This window comes from Chiloscyllium plagiosum, chromosome 4 (assembly GCF_004010195.1).
Source record: "Chiloscyllium plagiosum isolate BGI_BamShark_2017 chromosome 4, ASM401019v2, whole genome shotgun sequence".
In the NCBI taxonomy this organism is placed as follows: domain Eukaryota; kingdom Metazoa; phylum Chordata; class Chondrichthyes; order Orectolobiformes; family Hemiscylliidae; genus Chiloscyllium; species Chiloscyllium plagiosum.
This window is the reverse complement of record NC_057713.1, coordinates 47,299,624-47,324,591: the sequence shown is the minus strand read 5'-3', so window position 1 is coordinate 47,324,591 and position 24,968 is coordinate 47,299,624. Positions and strand designations below refer to the sequence as shown.

Genomic DNA, 24,968 nt, shown 5'->3' with positions numbered 1-24,968 from the left:
ATCTTCCATTTTCTGATGAGTTTTTTGGGTATATGTCAAATGGGTGCAGAAAGAAACTCGAGTTAAATTTTGTGAAATAAATGTGTTAATTTTACTATTAAAATATTTAACACAACTATTTGAGATGAAGATTAGTTAATAATACTTATGTTAATTCATTTTTGTGTCATAGAATTCTTGAATTTAAAAATTCAATCCATGTAATTATCTGGTTTTCATATTTCCAATCTAATTTCAAAATAATCCTAGCAAAATGTTTCTGGTCTCTACCAATTATAGCAATAGTTTAGCTTGATTTTAGTTTAAGTAGGTTTGAAATATGTCATTATTAACAATGTAAAATGTTTAAAGCAGAAGTATCTATCCAATAGGAAAGAAGTGGAATCTAGAGTTACTTTGAGTGGACCAGAATTTCAAGCTGCTTTGTCCAGAGAGGTTGCAAAAGAAGAAGAGAAACATGCTCAGCAGTTAAAAGGGTATCAAGAAAAAATTGACCTACTAAGTCAGCAGTATGCATCTTTGGAGGATGAATTTCGCATGGCTCTTACCATTGAAGCAAACCGATTTAAAGAGGTAATTAAGGATGAAAATATTTTTGTGGAAGGTCTCTACAGCTGAGAGGAATCAGTTTAATTTGATTTAATATTTATGGTGACTATGATTGTTGAAGGTCAAACATGTTAAATTTTTATGTCTGTTTTAGATAATTAAATCAAGTAGGTAGTTTGATTATATTGTTATGTCTTGGTTAAATCTTTGGCTGTGACCTGATTCTGTAAAGTTGTACTTCTGATTTACATAACAGACATTATTTGAACTCTATTTAAAATTAATAAAGAGTTGACAAAAAGTCAAGCAGCTGTACACAGCATTGACTTAATATTCACTAAACTATTAGAAAAGCAGACAAACTTGGGAATTCGAGTAGATGCACCTTTAAAGGCATGATGACAAGTAGAACAGTAAAATACATACAAGACATGTTACTGGCAAGTACAAGCAGTGCAAAATTAAATAGCTAATGCTAAACCTGTTCTAACTCATCACTTAGTCAATAACCAAAAAAACATTTGCCAGTTTTGGATATCCTACTACTTAAAGCGATCATAGCAATGGAAGCGAAATAGAAGAAATTTAGTAAGGTAATACCTGAAACAAATTCATGGAATGTGGAGAAGGTGATGGCGTATTCGTAATGTCACTGGACTAGAAATTCACAATCTCAGGTTAATGTTCTGAGGGCATGGGATTCAAACTCCAAATGGTGAAATTTGAATTCACTAATAAGCCAGCCCAATGGGTTCATGTGTTGCCCTCAAACTGGTACATTCACTTTCCTCCATTAAACTAATCTGTCTGCTCAGATAAATATTAAAAAGTCCATGGCACAATGTGAAAACAAAAGAGGTATCTCTGATGTCTCGGCCAATATTAGGACCTCAGTCAATACCACAAAATGAAGTTATCTTTAATCTTTTTATTCACTTATATGATGTAAATGTCACTGGCTGTGCTGGTATTTATTGCTCATCCCTGCCACCCTTGAGAAGGTGGTGATGAGCTGCCTTCTTGAACTGCTGCAGTCCATGTACTGAAGGTAGACACTTAATGCCTTTAGGAAAGGAATTTCAGGATGCTGACCTAGTGACAATGAAAGAATGATGATATAGTTCCAAATCAGGATGGTGAGTGTGTTGGAGGGGAACTTATATGAGGTGGTGTTCCCATGTTTCTGCTGTTCATGTCGAGATGAAAGTGGTCATGGGTTTGGAAGGTGCTGTCTTAGGATCTTTGGCTAATTTCTGCAGTGCTTCTTGTAGATAGTACACACTGCTGCAATTGAATGTTGATGAAGAGAGAGTGGATGTTTGTGAATATGGTACCAATCAAGCCGGCTGCTGTGACCTGAATGGTAACAAGCTTCTTGAGTGATGTTAGAGTTGCACTTAACCAGGCAAGTGGGGAGTATTCCATCACACTCCTGACTTGTGCCTTGTAAATGGTGGACAGGCTTTGGGGTGTCGGAAGGTGAGCTACTTACTGCAGTATTCCCAGCCTGGAACCTGTTCTACTAGCTCAGAGGCGGGGACCCTTTTCATGTTGGAAGGCTGCATTGTGTTGTAATCTAATTAGGCCGCATCCAAGAAACTTCAATTATATATTCTTCAAAATTCACATTATTTTGTAAAAATCTAACTACTATGTACTAACTAAAAAAAGAAAATAAAATGTGAATTCTAAAATTAACTAACCTTTTAATGACTTTGTTGTGACTGCTTTTTGGAGGAAAGCATTTGAATATTTGGTTGCAGCATGGAGGTCTGCAGTTTTAGCTGTTGGGTATCCGTCATTTGTGACCTTAAGGGCGTCTTGATTTTGGTTAAGTAGGAGAATGTAGATTCGCAGCAATAAGTGGGAACTATTTCGTTGAATTTTCTTTTACTCTCTAGTATTTTAAATACATTCATTTTAAGATTAAAATAAAAATAATAAAGGACGAAAAAACATATTAATAAAAAATAAAAGATTTGTTCTGCAAAATTTGGATTCATTCAAAAGGCCACACACAATAGCCTAGAAGGCAGCAGGTTCCCCACCCCTGTACTAGCTGCTATATTTAGATAGCGAGTCCAATACAATTTCTGGTAAATGGTAACCTCCATGATGTTGATAGTGGGGGACTCAGTGATGGTAAAACCTTTCACTGTCAATGGCTGTGGTTAGATTGTCTTTTATTAGGGATAGTAGTTACCTAGAATTTATTGGTCTGTATGTTACTTGCCACTTCAGCCCAAGTCTTGGTATTGTTCGGGTCTTGTTGCATTTTGCCATGGACTACTTCAGTACTTGAAGAGTTGTGAAAGGTCCTGAACATTGTGCAGACATCAGCGAACATTCCTACTTCTGACTTTCTGATAGAGGGAAGGTGATTGATGAAGCAGCTAAAGAATCGGGCCTAGGACCCTACCCTGAGGAACATCTGTAGAGATGTCCTGGACGTGAGATGACCGACCTCCAACAATACAACCATCTTCCAATGTGCCAGGTCTGATTCCAATCATTGCTGAGTTTATTCCTGACTCCTATTGACTCCAGCTTTGCAAGGGCCCAAACAGAGTGTTAGTGATCAAATTATTTCTGAGCATCTGCTGCATGATAGCATTGTTGATGACATTTTCCATCCGTTTACTGATAATCGATAATAGACTGATGAGGTAGAAATTCGCCAGGTAGGATTTGTCCTGCTTCTCACGTACAGGACATACATGGTAATTTTCTACATTTTTGGGTAGATACTTGTGTTGGAGCTGTACTTGAGCGGTTTGACTCAGGATATAACAAAATCTGGAGCTGTGATTTTGTCAGGGCCCCCATTGCCTTTGCAGCATCTAGTGCCTCCAACCATTTCTTGGTATCACATGGAGTGAATCAAATTTGCTGAAGTCAGGCATTTGCGATACTGGAGACCACAGGAGGAGGCAGAGATGGATCATCTGCTCAACACTTCTGGCTGAAGATTATTGTGAATTTTTCAGCCTTATCTCTTACACTGATGTGCTGAGCTCCCCCACCACTGCTGATGGGGATATTTGTGTAGTCCTTCTCCAGTGAGTTGTTTGAATGTTCAACACCATTCACAACTGGATGTGGCAGGACTGCAGGGCTCAGATAATATCCATTGATTGTGGATCGTTTAGCTCTATATATCACTTGCTGCTTATGCTTTTTGTCATGCAGGTACTTCTGATTTGTAGCTTCATCAGGTTGACATCTCATTCTTAGGTGTGCCTGGTGCTGCTCCTACTGTGCCTTTTTGCAATGCCCATTGTTATGTCAGTGATAGAGTGGGAGATATGCTAGACCATGAAGTTGCAGATTGTGTTGATGTTGCTTGACTCGTCTGTGAGACAGCTCTCACAGTTTTGACACTAGCCAAACTTCTGGCACTTTGCAGAGTTGACCGGGCATTTTTGCCATTGCCGTTTCCGGTGCTTACATTGAATCCAGTTAATTCATCCAGTTTCATTTCTATCTTGAGACTTTCTCAAAATTGAGATAACTGACTGGCTGGTTTTTTTGTGCCATTTCAAAGTGCAGCTCAGTGAGTCTGGAGTCACACATAGGCCAGTTGAAATAATGATGGCAGATATCCTTCCATTAAAGATATTAGCAAACCAGGTGGGTTTTTCGAAAAATCAGCAGTGTTTTCCTGGTCATCACTCGACTCTTAATTCCAGGTAATTATTGAGTTTAAATTTCACCATCTGATCAAATTCCACGTATACTCAGAACCTTTCCTGAGGCAATGTTCCTGAGGATTAATAGTCCAGCTCAATTAATAGCTAGGTTAACAGTCTAAATACCAGCCATCATACCACTTCGTCATTTCTTCCCCCAGTTATCTGTTAATATTATATTTACTTGTGCAAATTTATGTATGTAGATTGGCTGCTACTTTTCCTCCAATGTTGTATACTCTTCAGAAGAGCTTAATTACATGTAAAAACACTTCAGAATGTCCTTTGGTTGTAAAAGCACTTTATAAAGGCATGTTGCTCTTAATGAGTTGTGATGGCTGTAAGTACAATTAATATTACCTTTTGTCTTCTTGATGTTTAATCTGTAATCATGTATTTCTTAAAATATCCACAGGTAAAATGTGGGTTTGATCATGTGACAGCAGAATTAGCGAAGACCGAGCAGGTCCTTGCTCAGACACAGCAGAAGGAAAAACAGGCAGGAACTTTGGTTCAGGAACTAACTGGCATGGTGAAAGAGCAGAAAGCTAAGATTGCAGAACTGGCAAAAGCCAAGCAGGAAACAGTCTCAGAACTGAAGGTAAACCAAGTTATGTAATATTTGAGGTAGTCAATTGATGATGACTATACTAATGATTAATAGCTGTTATTCCTTACATTACATCAGATACCTATACTATTGTTTGCCTGATAACTGTTCTATCTACCTTTGCAGAAAGCGGGCAGACATTTGTGGGATATTTTAAAGCACAAATGGCCAGTATGCCATTTTTATATCTACATATTCTGGCCCATTTGGAGGAGGCATAATCATTATTGTGATAGTAGTTGCTGAAGCTGTGGCCAGCAGTGGAGCTGAAACTGCTGAAAAGAAACTAATGCTCCTGAAACTCCACTTTACTTGCATCCCATATTTTTTCTCATATATATGAATTGCAAACTTCTTAATTCTTATGCCACCCTCCACTTACCACAGGTTGCTCTTTAGTCTTTTTCATGTATGTTGGCAACCTGTCTAAAGATGGAGATATCCCATGTCTATCTGCCTTACCGACAATGTCATCCCTATAGTGTGATTATGAACCACTTCCAAAAGCAACTTCTTGGCTTTACTATTTACTATTTCTCAGCCATGATTGAATGGCGGAGTGGACTCGATGGGCCGAATGGCCTTACTTCCACTCCTATGTCTTATGGTCTTATGGTCTTGTGTTTCTCCATACTAATTCTCCAAGTTGATCTCCTGAACATTCTCTCCATTGTATCAATGTAATATTTATGAACAAAGCTACACCTTCATCTTGTCTTCACTAAATGTCTTTTACTGTCACATACTCAGAATGAAGTTTTATCATCTTGCAGCCAGGTAGCTATCAGATGAGATATATTTATTTATATTTACACTGTCAGTTCATCTGTTTTTGTTGTGAATGTTACGTATGTCCAGATTCAGAGCCTTTAGTTCTATTCTCTTCCTTTTTTTATAATCTCTAGCCATATGTACTACTGAATTCTTAGGTTTGCACACTCTGTCCCTGTGATCATGCTGTGATCATCATATTCCTTATTCCCATTTTACTGTCTTAGTTTGATTTTTCTGTTAAAATTTAGCATATTTTCCCAAACTTGAGCTTGAACTGGTACTGTCATGGACAGATATATCTGTGGTAGGAAGATGTGTGAGGATGAGATCACATCTATCTTCACTCTTACTGGACCCTTCACCATCTGTAGCAGATCAAGTCTGGCAGCTAAGTTCATTAAGACTGGAGCCACTTAACCAGTAGTGCCGTTTCTGACCGTCACATAGGGATGGCCAATAAAGTCCCTCACCCAGAGTATATTATATGCCCTTGCCAATGTCACTGCACTGTCCTTGTGAAGAGGAAGTCCCATCTCAACTTACAGCCTCGGCATTAACATGCCACACTGAGGACCTGAACATCACCCTCTCCTTTCTAGGTGTTTACTCCCATTTCTCCTTAATGTTTGCGAACAGAGGCAACGGATGATCTTAGCCCATCTCCTCAAGCGACCTGGCATGCCAGCAATAGCACTTACCTGCCTAAATCCCTGACCAATGGATCAGTTTCTCTCCGGTGGTACCACACATACTGTCCAGAATGGTTGAGAAAAGCGAATAAGATGCAGTGAATTGAGCTCAACATCAAGATAGGCATTGCTGAGCGTCTTGCCCGATTCTTTCTCTCATGTTCCATCGCCCATGTTGCTCAGAGCCTGATTAGGTTCTGCCTAAAATGTTAACTTAGTAGGTTTGGAGACAGAAACAAAGTTTTTATAGCACTTTTACTTTTCACTTTGTTTTCCAGCTTCCACAGTTTCTTGTTTTTATCAAGGTGCAAGTAATTATTTTCTGAAGGAAAGAATGGTTGTCCTTATGTGAGGGTTGACAGCTTGCAAAATATGACATCCATCGTATAATTTTTAATGCTACAACATTTTGCTTATCTTAAGCAGAAATAAGTGTGTAACATAACCTTGAAGAGAGTTTAATGTATAACATTTCATCTGTTGCTCATAAGATCAGAACTAAACTGCTCCCTTGAGATGGCTAATGAAGAATCATGGATTAAGATTTAGCTTGGTTCATAATTATTAATCAATTGATGAGCTGTAAAGCAATTTAGCCGACAACCTTGCAGTACAAGCTACAAACACACACAAGGTCACATTACTACTACTGCTCATAATTTACCTTGTAACTCTTATGTGCACACTGAACACCTGGTTGTAGACATTATATACAGAATCTTCAAAAGGTAACTAGATCTTTAATTGGCATTCATAAAATCATATTATCATATTTCATTTTTCCAGAAATGATGCCACTATTTATATACATTACACAACATATATAGTAATAATGCTGAAGAAAAGCTGCAAATCACCATAAAGATCCATTGATGATCAGCCATCAAATTAATTATATTGTTATTGGTTCTGAAAAGTGCTCGATCTACCTCAAATTACCCTGGAAAGGAAGGTTTCTAAAAAAATTGAGAAGCAAGTGATGTTAGCCATTTTATGTTGCTACTACACAATAGCAACACAGGTGGTGTTCACTACCAACAGAAAGCTGCTGTCAAGCTAAAAAGACGTTCTGTCTATGACACAAATGATAAATATGGTCTGTGAATTTTATTGCAGCTATGATACAGTATGTAGGTGCAGAGCAGACTCAAAAGGCGAAATGTTTCTATGTTAGGTGCTCACCAAAGAGACTGGCAGACTATATCAAATACCAAACCCCTTCAACTGTTTGCAACAAGCAAGGTACTAAATCATCCCCAAACACAATGTGTCCAATGTGATTTTGCAATTGGTCATTTGTTAAATAAAATGCAAAGAATTAAACTGGCAATCAATTTAGGATTGTCAATTGGGCTCACAGTGTGGGGTACTTGTGTGTACTGGAAGCCATATATTATTACACAGTACCCTGTTTTGACAGACAAACCTGGCAAGCCTGTGGCTGGTAAAATGACAGATTACCTCTTCACAGAGCACAGCTAAACCATTTAAGTGGCCAATTACACAAAGGACCTATTTCCACCTCTGCTGGCAACTAACCAGTAAAAGGTGGTAAAGGTTCTGCCACATGGGGAGAGTGCCAAGTAAAACATGGTGACTTTCCAGCAGGGTTCTGGGTGAGATCCTCTTTGATCCACACAGCAGGGGGTCCCTGGTAGCAATTACCCATCTCTGCTGCAGCAACATCTGCCTCCTATTGTCCTGAAGAAGGGTCACTGGACTCCAAATGTTAACTGTTTTCCTCCACAGATTGCTGCCAGACAAGCAAAGTTTCTTCAGTAATTTCTGTTTCTGTTTGTTTCCCTCATTGCCCATGCTTGCCCAACTGAATGTGTTGCTCACAGACACCACCAACCTGACTTAGAGGATACATAGCTATTAATGTGCTCAAATTCTGCTGGTCCAGGCCTAGCAGTGGCTATCATTCATGATAATGCTGCTGACTTGCCAACCCTGTGTCAGGCTGGAACTTTTCAGAGTGTGTCACTGTCTTTATTGGGACATTAGCTACCACTGATAAAATAGAACGCCATAAATACACTCCTAATAGCTGCCAAAGAAGTTCCGTCACTTCCACATTTGGCTTCAGCAGTGGCACTTATGGTGGTTATATGAAATTCAGGCATAGAACCTTCTGGTGCTTTGAATTGATTTGTATGAATTATTTGGACTGTTCAATCTGATATTCACAGCAAAATGTTACTTACGTTAAGCAAACCAAATCTCCTTAGCACCATACCTTGCACTGTAATATTTGATATGCCCGAGATGAACAATTATTATGTTTTTTGTCTTTTTTTTTGTAAGTAATTATGTTCTCCAGTTTCCAGGTGGGATGTCAGTCAAAAGCTGTAATAACATGTACATATATAATTTTGTCAGGAACAGTTAGCACATGTCCTAATATGATCCAGGCAGATGTCCACTGCTAGCCTTATGTAATTGTTAACGTTTGATTCAACATTTGAATTCCAGTATACTCACTTAGGTGTGATTCAAATACTGAAATTGCAGCCTGAGAAAAAGTGTTTGTATGTAATCATCCTAATGAGAATTTCGAAAGAAAACACCATTGCTTTAAGGCATTTTGGTTCTTTGATCAGCATTATAGGACTTCGTTGCCAGTTAGTATGCAGTTGACTTACAACATAAGGAGTGAATTTCTATGATATTTTCCCAAAACGTAATTTAAGTAAATCAACTTTATAAAAATTGAATTAACCTCTGCAGGAATTATCTTGGGCAAGGTTATTGTGTGTGTGTTGATTGTTGAAATTTTCATTTGCAATATAGAGCCGGTTCCGGGCACTAGAATACGTAGCTGAGGAAGAGAAGAAGAAAACAGTTCAGATTGAACTACTTAAGCAGGAGAAATCTAAACTGATATCACAGCTAACTGCGCAGGAGTCTGTGATTGATGGCATGCGAGCCGAGAAAAGGATATGGGGACAGGAGTTAGCACAGCAAGGTAAGGCTGTTTTATTTAACTACATTGACTGAAAAAATATATTTCAATGTCTACCTTGGCAGCCTTAATTTCAAATCCAAATTCAATCCAAGTCCAAGTGAAAACTAATGCAATTAAAGCACAAAGTATTTTTCCAGTAATTCAAATAATAAAGGCTTTACATATCGTTGAGGTCATGAAAAATGGAGTAAAGTCAATGTGAAACAACTAAGAATTATCTTAAATACTGTACAGCAACAAAGATTTAACAATAGATAGAATTTGAAGTGAACGAAAAATTATAGAAACCTTAAGAATATTGGGTTTGATCTGATTGATAATTGGACCAATAGAATGTACTGTATTGTTTGCACAATGCTTCAGCCTGCTGATTGACTAAGAAATATTGTAACTGGAAAGCACCAGGAGTTGATGGCAAATGCACATAGTTTGCACTTAAAGGTCAGTTTTTAATCAATCTCTTTTGCTACGGTTTCTCCACTCTAATGACAATGGCCCCACCCCATTTCATGTTGGAACCCTATCTGCTTTTAATGGGTGTTTGCGGAATGCACTTACTGTGCCACTCTTGAGTATAATTGTGTCTGAGTATACTTTGGTGATTAATTGTGAAGAAGGATTGAGAGAAAAGTGCACTAAATCATAAGCAGTTGTGTCAAACTTTAGAAATTGCCGAGTGTATCGATGTGTAGTACGGTGGAAGCAAAATCAAATCAAATTTGTGCTTGAGCAGCACTGATGGATCTCCCACTGCTTCTGTCAGACAACCCTCCACAAAACAGTGTGTGCTGGAAAAACTCAGCAAGGCTGGCAGCATCTGTAAAGAGAAATAAATGAGTTAACAAGAACAGCAAGAGAATTCCGACAAGTGTGATACTCATCTTCGGACTCCGTCAACAAACACGTTGACCTGGACCCATTATACAAACCGCTGCAATGGAAAATCGGAACCAGCACCAACCAGAAACAGCTCGAAGAGAATCACATAAATTCAAAGTAGAATAGTACAGCAACACTTCACAGGAGTTGACACAGCACTGATGATATCACTAGCAAGGGAACAAAACATCTGCCAACAAACCTACCAACTCAGCGAACAGACCAACAATGAATCCAACCAACTCCCGAGCTACAAATCTTCACAAAAATTTTAAATAGGAGTAACTCTTTGTCAGAATTGAAAATAGCTGGGAAAAGGTATTATTTCTGCTGATGACAGGGTAGTTGGGGGGAGTCAATAAAATATGTGGAGAATCAGTCCAGAGAGAGAGAAAAAGGGATAGGCAAACAAAGGGATAGTTGGAGACAAATGCTAGATAGGATGCTAATGAGAATAGTTGAAAATAGGTGAGTAGGGTGTGAGGATGCGTAGCCGAGGTAACTGTGAGTGAGTGGGTTTGTATTGGTTATCAGTGGCCAGCCTATCCCCAGAAATGGAAACAGATGTCAAGGAAGGAAAGGGAGAAGTCAGAGGTGGACCAAGTGCAGGTGAGAGCAGGAAGCAAAATTGATACATTCTTCCAAATCCAGACAAAGAGGAAAAGGGTATAGACAAATAAATGGGCTCCATCTCCATATACAATCAATATTCCCCTCTCACTCCACCCATTATTAGCATAAACACCATCCTTTCCCAGCTATTTTCAGTTCTGACAAAAGGTCACTTGACTCGAAACGATGACTGTTTTGCTTTCCACAAATTCTGCCAGACCTTCTGGGTATCTCCAGTGCTCTCTGTTTTGGTTTCAGATTTCCATCATCCACTGTTCTTTGTGTTTATCCTATTGTTTATTATGTCTAATAGCCTGGCTCACCATTCAGTCATTAATGCCTGAGAATGCTACATTTCTGAAAGTCTTTTTGCTGATGGAGCATGATAGAGATAATTGAATACTAAAATAAATTCTCATATCATCCCATTTTCTCCTGGTAAGATAGTCACAAGTTGGCTAACTGGTCATGCAACATTATTATAGATGATATTGGAATAAGCACAGAACATTGTCTGTGATCAATGCCTGTTTGAAACTGCCCAATCCATTTTATGTTGGATTTTGGGAATTAGCATAATATAGAATTCTTGTGTTGTATTAAATCCCAGAGTGGAAGTACAATGTTCTAATCCAATCTCCACAGTCTCCCAGAAGCATTGTAGAACACAAGTACAGAATTAATTAAAATAAATATTCCCGCTCCCCCCATGGAGTAGTATAATAACCATCATCAACAGAACCATGATATTACTTCCTGCATAGACAGTTGTATCTCTTGGAAATGTGAGTGAAAGTTATATGAGTAAGTTTAAACATTAATGATCAAATATATGGACCATGATTGCTTCTGTGCTGCTGGGATATTAGAAAAATTGGGCTGAATTTTACAAGACCTGAGTTTCACTTTGAACTATGTCTTTTTCTACACTTAATGGAAAATTTGAATGTACTAGGGTCACTACACCCTAAAGGTATTTTTTAATAACAAACAATTGATTCATTGCATAATACGAGGTCAAAAGTAGCATATGCTCACAGTCATCAACATACCGATCCAGAAGACTAGCTCAAACACATTCAATGAATTCCCCCTCTACAACATGGGTGCTCATTTGATTTTAGCTAATCTGTATGTAGAATTTAAGTTGTCTATGATTACAAAATTTGTATTGTTATATGCACCTCTAATTTTCTGATTTAGACAATGCCTGACACTGTCAATACTATTTGGTGACTTATAAACCACTGCTATGAATATTTGCTCCTCTTCATATTTTTTAGCTCCACCTAAACAGATTCTATATCCTGTCTTTTGAGATCCTCTCTCTACAATAAGTGTGTCATGTATTATTAGCACTACACCACCTCCTTTTCCTTTTTGGCCTATCTCTCTAAAAGTCAAATATCCTTTAATATTCATTTTCAGTCATGGTCATCAAGCAGCCATGTTTCCATTATGGCAATTAAATCATAACATTTTACTTATACTAATGCCACTAATTCATCTACATCGTTGCAAATGTTGCATGCATTCAAATGGAGAGCTTTTAATTTTGTGTTTTCTATTCTACACTAATTTAACCCTGGTTGATTCTATGTTTTGTTTTTCTGTTTACTACTTTCCATTACACCATTTTTACTTTCATAACGAGCTTTGATTTTATTCTCTCTGAATTTCCTCTCAAGTTCCCCTCCCACAGACAAGCTTGTTAAAGCTTTCTCTAATAACACTACCAAATTTTCCTGATAAGATGTATGCTGCTCTCTTTGTACAGAGTCCGCCTGCTACAAAACTAATACAGTGCCCCAAAAATCCAAAGCCTTCCCTCCTGTCCCATTTTTCCAGGCACTTGATATTTTGCTCAATCTTCCTGTTTCTACATTCACTAACATGTTGTACCGAGAGCACGCCTGAGATTACTGACATAGAGTTCTGCTTTTCATTCTCTTGTCTAATCCTTAATTTCTACTTCAGGATTCTCATCCTTCTTTCTGCCAATGAAATTAGAGTCAATGTAGTGCACAACGTTCAGCTCTTCACCATCCATTAAAAGGATGTCCTGCAGTTACTTTGTGACATGCTTAGTCCTGGTACCAGGAAAGCAACAGTGTGGCTACATGAACTGTCTCCAGTGTCCAAAATGGAAAACAGATTAGTGAATCAGGTCACCTCAGATCGCTCCTGCATTCCTGCGTAGACTTTCTAAACTACTTAGCGGTCACCCATTCAGTCCCTGTAGGCTACCTGTCTTGAACTATAATAGAATATGCTATCCAGATAGTTCTCACTTCATGGATACACCACAATGACTGTAGCTAGCACTCAAGTTCAAAATTTGCAGCTCAGATATTTTTGCTGCTGCCAATGATACTTGCGTACATAGTCGCCTAGACCACATGAAGCACACCCAATTCCACACTTGGCACAGGATAGGCATTGCATCCTCTCACAGATGACATTTCCTCCTAGCTTTGAATCACCAACAAACTTGGATCTAGTGCACTTGGATTGCTTATTAAAGTTGTAAGTAGCTGAGATTTAGACCTTTGATCTTTGTGACATTTCACTTTTACACCTTGCCATCCCAAAAGTTCCTACTCTGTGATTTCTATCCATTCACCAGTTTATGCTCATTTATTACACACAATATGAGCTCTGATTCTTTGCTCAGCCTCTTGTGCAGCACTTTATCAAAACTGTTCTGAAATCTAAGTACACTACATCTACTGGTTTCCCCTTGTCTACTGTGCTTGTCACCCTCTCTTTAATATGTTTATCTTGGCTATCAAATCATAGGCAAACAGTCATATGTGTTAATTTTATGCCAGTGTGAGCATACAGTGGATTTTCCATTAAGTACTGAGCCTCATTTCTTGTTCTCATTCTCTTCACAAATTAATTTATAATTGATATAGCAAAGCTTTTCTAATTATATCCAGTGTGGCAGATCCAGTTTTTCAATCAAATTATGAAATTGAGTTGATTATTTAAAATTGAGGCAAAAATGAAATAAGAATTAAAAATAAGAGAAGAAGGGTAAATAAGAATTTACAGCACAGGTTACACATCTAGTGAAAACTGATGAGAGGATTAAATGATTCAGTGATCGCTCATGATGATTCAGTGATGTGTTTACTTGCGAATGAATAATATAGTGGTTGATTGTCCAAACTAGCTGTGTTGCTATGTTAAATTCATATTTAGTGGAGAGATTATACATGTCTTGCTCAATAAATATATTTCAAAATGAAAGTGCAATTAAATATATAAATAAAGATAGTAAATGCAGTTTATATTTTTGGCTAAGATCTGTCCATGTATTCCTTTTTATTTGACAGGCAGTTCTTTGGCTCAAGACAGAGGAAGGCTCCAGGCAAGGATTGAAATGTTAACATCAGAGATGGAGTCTCTAAAAAAACAAAATGAACAGGACATGAATACTTTGAAAATAAAAACAAAGATCGTGGATGATCAAACAGAAACTATTAGAAAACTTAAAGAAGTAAGTCCCTCATTCTAAAACTTAGAAAAACAGTTGTTGCAAAGTTCTGCTCTGAACACCTGGTTTTTGGCACTATAATTGCCATTTTGCCTAAAATGTCATCCACAGTGTATGTTTATACTTCAACAATCCATACCTTTATAGCCAAGGTGTTAGTACGCTCAAGGAATGGCACAGATGCATGACTATGTACAGAATGAAAAGCTCATGCAAACTAAATTAGAAACCCCGTGAACTTGAACAAACTATATAGAGAGTGTGTTGCTCACAGCAGGATATCTTGTTTGTCCAAAGCGTTCAAGAAGCAATTCAGATACTGGGACCTAAGTGCAGGAATGGTCAGTGTTTATGAGGACGGCAGGGAGCCTCAGCATCCCACTCACCAAAACTGCTGCACCACACTGACTTTAGGGACCCCAGGGAAACTAAGTGCCTAATTGACAGCAAGCACCCTAATGTGAGAGTTATTGTCCCCCAAAGTGGCATGTCCTAATGCTGCTTGATCAGGCAGGTACTTACAGGCTGGGAACCCTGTTGTCTCCCTGCTTCTCTCCATTAAGTTGGGGGGAGATTTTTCAGGTAGCCATTGACAATTGTAACCATGACAATTGTAGCCATTGAGTGGGCAATTAATGCCTAGTTGAGGGCCTCATTCCATCACCATCCTAGTAATTCAGCCAGGAGCAGATAGGGAACTCAACATGCAGTTACATTAACAAAGTTACAGTGATACTACTGATAACAAAAAGCTGCCAATTGTCCAATAACTGTGGAGAAAGTGGAGCAATGAGATGTCCCCTATGAAGCCAGGACCCCAGAAGTGTGGCTCTGCTGATAATTACACTCTTTGTTTCCTTGTGGCTATGGTTTTGGTGACAAACATCATCCCACCTCCCATTGTCCTCATTAAATTCCACCCAGTGTGTTAGATGCCTTCAGTTCCCTAATAATGCCCTTGCTGAAATCTACTACTTGCTGTACAACATTGACATCACAGCTGGTAAAGGATAGTATTGCCAGTGGTTGTGACAGTGATTGCGACTGTGAACTTCTGTGCATGTGATTTCTTCCAGGCTGGAAGAATATTTGTCCACTGTTCCATACTTCAAGGGAATACATATTATTCTGTTTTGCAAGACAGAAGCAGACATCGCCATAATGTGACTTCATAAATGTCTGAGGCTTCTCCATCACGGAAGGTTTTTGACTGTAAGCACATTGCTGTACCAGTGTCAATTCTGAGATGTTCCACAACTGAAAGGGTTCTGCTTCTTCAGCACCATTTAGTTAAGTGATCAAACACAAGGTGCTGTCTAGGTCAATGCTGGCTCCTGCATTCTTCAGACATGAGAGAGGGTAGCAAATGGACAATCCAAATGTTTTGATTTGTTTGTGTCTCCATTATGCAGCTCATATGTCCAGATACACATGATACAGAAACACAGCTCATGTACAGACGCTTCTGTTAAACCTCCTCTCATTTTCATATACACTTGGGTAGGATGCATACAATTAAAGTCAAGTTGCCACAACCAATCAACCACATGTACTATATGTGTTAATAGCCTAGATTTGAAAGTAAAGGCACAATTCCAAAATTTTCAAATAGCACAAAACTTTGAAGTATCCTGTATTGTGTGAACTGTCAGGAGGATAATAATAGATGAGGATCGTGATAGACTTCAAGAGGGCATTTAAGGCTGGTTGAATGGCAGTTTGAGACAGGTGAAATTTAACTTAGAGCATTCTTTCTCAAAAGAAAAACAAGAACCAATATAAAATAATGGTTTCAGTAACAAGAAAACCTCAGGGCATGGTGCGAAATGCTTAAATCTATTCAATAGATTATTCCAAGCTTACAGGATCCATTCAGAGATACTTAGCTATAACATGTCCTGCCTCTTGAATGGATTTCAGATTGGAAAACTATTCATAATTAATTTCACTTGCTCCTAAGCCCCTTGGAATATCTCACCAAAGATAAATCATAGAATCTTTAATCTCCACGCGTAGTTTGTTGGAAATGAGTTCCCTGAGTAGCAGGCAACAGCCTGCCCAGCTGGAACTCATCAGCTGAGCCCTGTCCTCTTCCATGATTATGTTCATGCCTGGATGTCATAGAGAGGGAGCTTTTAGTGTCCATTAGTCCTCTTGATGCCTTTCGAGAGAGGTGGGAACTACAGGAGTACAGTGCTTTATTTGCCCCTCCAACTCCATTATAATTTACTCCCTTCCCACTATCCCTCCATCACTTTGATGTTTGACATTGGCCACAATGGGTTTTGCACATACATTTCTAATTGGCTACACAAGTGGGTTGCATGTAAGAGCACTCCTGGATATGAGAATAGGGGGAAAAAAAAAATTTAAAAAGCAGACCCAGCCACCTTGACTCTTTTATCCACTACCAAGTTGTCTATGCATTTTAAAATTGTGACTCCCTACACCAGCAGTTCACATTTTATTCTTGGCAAATAGATTGACCTTTTTTTTTGGAAGATTGTTTGAGGCACCAAAAGGTTGACTTAGGCACCGTGAGGTACAGATACTTTTGTGGCATTGGAAAAACGTTGATGTGCACCTTTACATCCCATAATCTAACTTGTGACTAGTTGAGGCTGCAGCACAGATGCCTGTGAGACATTATTAGTCACATTCAGCCAATAAGAGTCACATTAGCCAAATAATCCATACTATGTCGATCAAGCAGTCTCCTAATTAGGTCAGTATTTTGCATTCAATACTCTGAACTTTAATTTTTGTTCATAATCTCTTCTAAGAAACTTTATCAAACTCTGGCTCAATGAAGAGTACAGGAAGGTATCAGGAGCAGCATCAAACACATCTAAAAAATTAGCAGCCAGTCTGATGAAGCTGCAACACAGGGCTACTAGCATCCGCAACAGCAGAGACAGTACGTAACATATAGAACTGAGCTGTTTACAACCAATGGATCAGATCCTTGTGGCACTCCACTGGTCACAGGCCTCAAATCTGAAAACAGCCCTCCACCACCACCCTCTGTCTTTTATCTTCGAGCCAGTTCTGTATCCAAGTTGCTAGTTCTCTCCGTATTCCATGAGATCTAATCTTGCTATCCAATCTCCCAATGTACATGGTAAGTAGTCCCATCTTTGGGAGCAGCTAATTTTGTAGATGATGCCTGCTTCCAGCACAAATAACCAGGTATATCCAACCATGAATTGTGGTGGACAATTAAAGCACTAACAGAGGAGGAGGCTCCACAAATATTCCTCAATGCTGAGCAAGTCCAGCTCTTAAGTGGCAAAGACAAGGTTGAAGTATTTGCAACAACATTCAACCAGAAATGCCAAGTGAATGATTTCATCTCAGCTTCCTCCTCAGGGCAGTATTATTCATGCCAGTCTGCGGCCAATTCAGTTCACTCCATCCAATATCGAGATCTCAAGGTATTGTATACAGGAAGGCTATAAGTTCTAACAACATCTCAGCAATAGTATTGAAGACTGTTGCTCTATTACGAGCTGCCCCCCACCAGCCAAGCTGCAGTATAGCTAAAGCACTTGCATCTACCAGCAGTACAGAAAATCGTTCAGGTATGGCCTGTCCAGAGAAACCAGGACAAATCCAATTGACCAATTACCGCTTTTGTCAGCTTGGACAAATCCAACACCACCAATTAACAATCCCCATCCACTTCTCAGTAAAAAGCAAAATGATAGAAGATGCCATTGACATCTCAGTAATATCCAACTCCATGGTCATCCAGCATCTGAGCCCAATTCTATTCCAACTCCCTGTCCAGTTGAAATAATTGGAGATAAATGGGCCTGTACAAACCAAAATGCGCCTGCCAGCCACCTGACTTGCTATTGAAAATCAAGCCCTGAGGCTTAATATAAAACTGACCATGATAGAGAGAGCATAACAGGCAAACTGTCCCCGACCTATTCTTAGACTCTGTTGTCACAAAGTACTGTGAAGGCGAGTTTCTGCTTTGGGTACTATCAGTAATCTGACTGTAAGTTGCTATAGTTTTACAAAGCTAAGTTATGGTTCAAGCTTCCACTCAATCCAACACATTTGGGACTCACTTGAAATCCCGCAAAGTAGCACAATTTGTTAAAATTACATAGTCATAGAGATGTACAGCACGTAAACAGACTCTTTGGTCCAACTCGTCCATGCCGACCAGGTATCCCAACCCAATCTAGTCCCACCTGCCAGCACACGGCCCATATCCCTCCAAACCCTCCTATTCATATGCCCATCCAGATGCCTTTTAAATGTTGCAATTGTACTAGTCTCCACCACCTCATCTAGCAGCTCATCTCCATACTCATACCACCCTCTGCGTGAAAAGGTTTCCCCTTAAGTCGCTTTTTTAACTTTTCCCTCTCACCCTAAACCTATGCCTAGTTCTGGACTCCCCCACCCCAGGGAAGAGACTTTATCTATTTATCCTATCCTTCCCCCTCATGATTTTATAAACCTCTATAAGGTCACCCCTTGACCTCCGATGCTGCAGGGAAAACAGCCCCAGTCTATTCAATCTCTCCCTATACTCAAATCCTCCAACCCTGTCAACATTCTTGTACATCTTTTCTGAACCTTTTCAACTTTCACAACATCATCCTGATAGGAAGGAGACCAGAATTGCATGCAATATTCCAAAAGTGGCCTAATCAGTGTCCTGTACAGCTGCAACATGACCTCCCAATTCCTGTACTCAATACTCTGATCAATAAAGGAAAGCATACCAAGCTCCTTCTTCACTATCCTATCTACCTGCGACTCTACTTTCAAGGAGCTATGAACCTGCACTCCAAGGTCTCTTTGTTCAGCAACACTCTCTAAGACCTTACCATTCAGCCCTTCCTGATGAAGGGCTTTTGCCCGGAACATTGATTTTCCTGCTCCTCGGATGCTGCCTGACCTGCTATGCTTTTCCAACACCATTCTAATCTTGACTCTGATATCTAGCATCTGCAGTACTCACGTTTGCCTTACCATTAAGTGTATAAGTCCTGCTAAGATTTGCTTTCCCAAAATGCAGCACCTTGCATTTATCTAAATTAAACTCCATCTGCCACTTCTCAGCCCATTGGCCCATCTGGTCAAGATCCTGTTGTAATCTGAGGTAATCTTCCTCGCTGTCCACTACACCTCTAATTTTGGTATCATCTGCAAACTTACTAACTGTATCTTTTATGCTCACATCAAAATCGTTTATATAAATGACGAAATGTAGTGGACCCAGCACCGATCCTTGTGGCACTCCACTGGTCACAGGCCTCCATTCTGAAAAACAACCCTCCACCACCACCCTCTGTCTTGTACCTTTGAGCCAGTTGTGTATCCAAATTGCTAGTTCTCCCCTTATTCCATGAGATCTAACCTTGCTATTCAGTCTCCCATTGTACATGGTAAGTAGTCCCATCTTGGGGAGCAGTTAATTTTGTGGATGGTGCCTGCTTCCAACACATATAACTTTCAATTTGATTCACACCACTGGCACTGAATTTCTTCAATCTTTTGGGCTGTTTTGGGTGATAGTTGAGCTAATTTCCTTAGAAAGATTATTTCAGTCTCCCCAGTATTCAACCTCAGAAATGCTGCACTTTTGCACCTTATATATTAAAGCATCAATTTGCAAGTTTATACTGCTCCACAGTAATGATACGTATCATGTCTTGATCAACATAACAACTTTAAATGGAAACATTATAGTTCCAGTAAATTTAGTGACAAAAAATTTTTTTAAATCCATCAAATATATCTTAGATTTGAAAAGGTTTTGGTGCAGTATTCGTTTGAGTTTAATTCTTTAATGTGTAGCATATCTGAGCATAGTAGGGCCTATAAAGCAGTTACAGTTGTTACATGTTCTCTCTGCTGAGCAGGGACCAAAGCCCAAATCAAAAGTATATTTGCCTTTACAGGGTTTACAAGAGAGAGATGAACAGATTAGGAAAATACGTGAGGAAAATCTGCAGGATAAAAGATCCTTCAATGAGCAATTGCAGGATGAAGCTGCCGTATCTCAAGATCTCAGAGAAAAAGTGGAGAGACTTACAGAACGCAAAAGAGAACTAAAGCAGCAACTTGAAGAAAAGGACATGGAGTTGGAGAATACAAAAATGGCCTTTAGGTAAATGTTAAATATTGGATAAGTCCAACAAAAGTGTATTCTCAGTTGTAAGTGTTGCAATACTGTATTTTAGTTTCCAATATTTATTACCCATATTGTGGCCAATGATATTGGGCCAATTGCTTTCAATTTTAAATTTTCTCAAAGAAAGTATTATTTTTAATTGTACAATTTAGTTTATATTACCATACTTGCACCTGTCTTCTAACTAGTCACCTTTGATTCATGATAACATATTTTTGCGGTATCTTCATGCTGAAGATGGAGAAAGCTTCATTTACTAAAGTACTTCTATCCATTCATTCATTTTCTCTTCTCCCATTGGTTTTGTGTGATCTGTCAGAGCAATTTTAACTGATTCTAATTTAGGGCACCATCTGACCAAGGTGAACTGCAAACAGCTATTTGTAGGAAAATCCACATCAGAGGAGTGAGAGTCATTCAAAAATAGTAGCATGCCGGGCCAATATGCCCACATAAAAATAACAGGGATAGGGCAACAAGTCCACAGAATCCTAAATATTGAGGAATGTACAAGAGTGGATATGGTAAAACTGAGAAATTTCTGGTAGATACAAAGGATTAAAAATAGCAGAAGCCCTGTAAGATGTGGAAAGGTAGGGGGTTACTTAAGAAATGAATAGAGCAAAGAGGGGTCATGAATAAACGCTGCTGGGTGACATAAAGGAAACTATGAAGGGATTTTATAAGGATTTTAAGAGTTAGAGGAAAACCAGGGCAAGAGTATGAGCTGATTTTGGAAAGGCTTAACAAGGGAAGAGTGGGCACTGGGCACCAGTGTGGCAAATTGTATGAGCCAGAAGAACGCAGATAAGGTTTTAAATTAGTACTTTGCATTATATTCACTATAGAGAAGGCCAGTGTTGATATAGAGATCAGGGAGGGGTACTGTGATAAATTTGAACAAATTAGCACTGAGAGGGAGGAGGAATTAACAATTTTAACGGGATTAAAACTGGATAAATCCTGAAGACGTATCCCCAGCGCCTGTTGACAGCAGGAAGGAGATTGCAATTGCTCTGAAATTTAATTTTTAAATTTGCTATAATTTGCTATGGTCACAAGAGGGTTCCAGTGGACTAGAAGATGACAAATGTGGTACCATTATTCAGTAAGGGTGGTAGAGATAAACCAGGAAATTATAGACTAGTGAGTCTAACATCAGTAGCAGCTTTTGGGGGAAAGTTTGGAGGGTCAAAAGTAATCTGCATTTGGAGAAGCAAGGATTAATAAAGAATACTCAGTTTGGCTTTGTCAGGACAAAATCATTTCTGACAGGTTTGACTGAGTCTTTTCAAGGAGATGGCTTGGTGATGAGGGTAGTGTAGTTGATGTAATCTACATGACGGGGAGAAAGTGAAGACTGCAGATGCTGGAGATCAGAGCTGAAAATGTGTTGCTGGAAAAGCGCAGCAGGTCAGGCAGCATCCAAGGAACAGGAGAATCGATATTTCGGGCATAAGCCCTTCTTCAAAGTAGCACTTGCTTAGTACTTTGCTCATTGATACTCAGTATGCATTCTGTTAGACCCAGCCAGCTCCTGATATCATTACAGCCTTGGTTCAAGCATGGACAAAAGAGCTGAATGCCAGGGATGAAGTGAGAGTGACTGCCTTTGAAAGTCAAACTGCTTTCGACCAAAATGGCATCAAATCCAAGCAAAACAAGGGGAATCTATTGAAACATTCTCTGCTGATTGGTTTCATACCTAGCACAAAGGTTGTCGTTGTTGTTGGAGGTCAGTCCTCATAGCTCCAGACCATCTGTACAGGAGTTTGTCTGGGTAGTTCCTAGGCCGAACCATCTTAAGCTGCTTCAATATTGATCTTCCTTCCAGTATATTGTCAGACGTATGGATTTTTTTTGATGATTGCACATTTGTTACTCCTCAGATACTGAGGCCTGTCTAGACAATATCAAGATTTGGGCTAATAAGTATCAAATCGCTTTCCTGCTACACAAGTACTAGCCAATGACCATCTCCAGCAAAAAATAATCAAATCATATATTTTTTAAATAAAATCCCCACAGTTTGGATATAGGCCATTTGGCCCACCAAATCCACACCAACCCTTCAAAGAGCATCCCACCCAGACCCATCCCCCGAGCCTATCCCCATAATCTTGCATTTCCCATGGCTAATGCACCCACCTACATATCTCTGAGCACTATAGATAATTCACCTATAGCCAGTTCACCTAACCTGCACATCTTTGGACTTCAGGAAGAAACTGGAGCACCTGGCGAAAACCACACACACGGGGAAAACGTGTAAACTCCACATAGACAGTCACCTGAGGCTGGAATTGAACTTGGGTCTGTGGCACTGTGAGGCAGCAGTGCTAAGCACTGAGCCACCAAGCCGCCCCACTGAGCCACCGTGTCGATCACTGAATGCCCCATTATCAACATCCTGGGGGGTTACCATTAACCAGAAACTAAACTGAACTAGACATATAAATATGACTTTAAGAGCAGTTTAGAAGCTAGGAATCCTGCAGTGAGTAACTCACCTTATGAATCTCCAAAGCTTGTCCATCATCTACAAGGTACAGGTCAGGAATGTGAAGGAATACTCCTCATTTGCCTGGACAATTGCAGCTCCAACAACTGTCAGGAAGTTTGATAACATCCAGGACAAAGCTTACTTGATTAGCACTACATCCACAACTTCGCTCCACTGAACACTACTGAAACATAATAGTATCACTGTGTACCATCCACAAGATGCATCAAGAAATCCATCAAAGCTGCTTAGCATCTCCCATACCCATGACTAGGATCATTTAGAAGGATAAGGGCAGCAGATAGTTGGGGACTCCACCACCTGCAAGTTTCCCTCCAAACTACTCACCACTGAAGCTTGGAAACATTATCATCATTCCTTCAGTGTTGCTTGTTTAAAAGCCTGGAACTCTCAGCCTAACAGTGCAGTATGTATATCAACACCAAGTAGATCTCAGAGTTGGCAAAGATAGCTCAACACTTCCGAACTTTTTTTTATTGAGACAACTGTTGAACCTTTTCACTGTATTTTACTGTATTATTCACTGTAAAATGCAAGTGACAATAGATAAAACATTTATTCAGAATGTGTTTCTGTACTATCACTGTTGTAGATTGAGGTGATTTTGTATCTTTTAGTTCCATTTGTATCGCTATTTAGTGTGAAATAGCAAACTTCTGGATCTTGGTTCATTCTTCACTCACTTCTCCAAAACTGTCTCCATCATGAATAATCTCATATCCAACTGTTTTTCTCCCCATATGTACAAGTTTATCTCCTGTCACTGCTTGATATTGATTAAATTGCATTATCTACCTGTTCCCAAATTCCTTCTTTGAAACCACTGACCCTGCCCTTTAAGTACAATATACAACACCATTGATGCCCATGAATTCCTTTCTATCTGTAGCTGCTCAACTCACATGTTCACACAGCCGTTCCCCCGTGACCCTTCTCTTGTGGCCAGTCACGTGTCTTATATCAGTTACATTGCAGATGTGGTCATCCTTCATGCCTATGTAACGTAGACTAATGACCCCTATCTCAATCATTACATTGGTATAGATGAGCGCTCCACAACAGGTCAAAGCAGTGAATTTTTACCTCCTATGCAATGAGGCTCGCCTTCAACTTTCTTCCACTGCTTGAAACAGCACGTCATTCTGCTCATTGATTCTTTACACTACCAGCTTCTTGTCCTTCATTTTCTCACATGATTATTCTAATTTCATTCCTTCTCCCACCAAACCCATGAAGATAAAGTTTATATTCACTATGAATTTCTCTTGATTGTTTTGTCTTTCTACTTTGATTCCTGGACACCCCTGGTTTACATTCCTCTTTTCATCGTCAGATCGGTTATGTGTCTGATTCTCACAGTTAGGTTGCCAACATTTAGACTTTTTGTTTTGAGTTTGGTCACCTTTTCACCTCTGTTTTGACCGGCTTCTTTCGCTATCCTTGTTGAATGGTGACCCTTGCCCTTTCCTCATGGGTTCAGCACAAGAACCTGCAGGGTAATTCTTAACATGAATGCCAATGACATAATTTAACAGGGCTTGGGACCAGCACTGACCTGCCTTCACCAGAGCTGAATTTGTTGTGTTGATTTATCAAGCTGTTTGTGAAATGCATTTTATTTATATATGCTGTCATTGTATTGCCAGTTAGATGCAAATTGTTAAAATGATGAAATTCTTAATTCCAAAGAACTCGGAGATAATTTTTTTCAGCTCAACTGCTCTGAGTTCTTGAATGTGATTAGACAAAATACCCTAACATCCTCTGTGGACTGAGTTGCACTGTGTTACATTATGATAGAACTATATGATAGGTGATAGTGAGGCCAGGAATAGGAGGATAGAGCAGATGAATGCATGGCTGAGGAGCTGGTGTATGGGTGAAGGATTCACATTTTTGGACCATTGGAATCTCTTTTGGGGTAGAAATGACCTGTACAAGAAGAACAGATTGCACCTAAATTGGAAGGGGACTAATATACTGGCAGGGAAATTTGCTAGAACTGCTTGGGA

General features: G+C 39.3%; 1 protein-coding gene across 2 annotated transcripts in view; it reads left to right on the top strand.

The window, feature by feature from the left end:
- Positions 1-24,968, top strand: part of lrrcc1 (leucine rich repeat and coiled-coil centrosomal protein 1) — a 196,018-nt gene that overhangs the window by 142,631 nt on the left and 28,419 nt on the right. For both annotated transcript variants that reach the window (XM_043688159.1, XM_043688160.1), the window contains 5 exons: positions 372-573; positions 4,654-4,839; positions 9,105-9,279; positions 14,112-14,275; positions 20,200-20,408. In XM_043688159.1, coding sequence (XP_043544094.1) covers positions 372-573; positions 4,654-4,839; positions 9,105-9,279; positions 14,112-14,275; positions 20,200-20,408 — 936 coding nt within the window. The remainder of the gene's footprint in view (positions 1-371; positions 574-4,653; positions 4,840-9,104; positions 9,280-14,111; positions 14,276-20,199; positions 20,409-24,968) is intronic.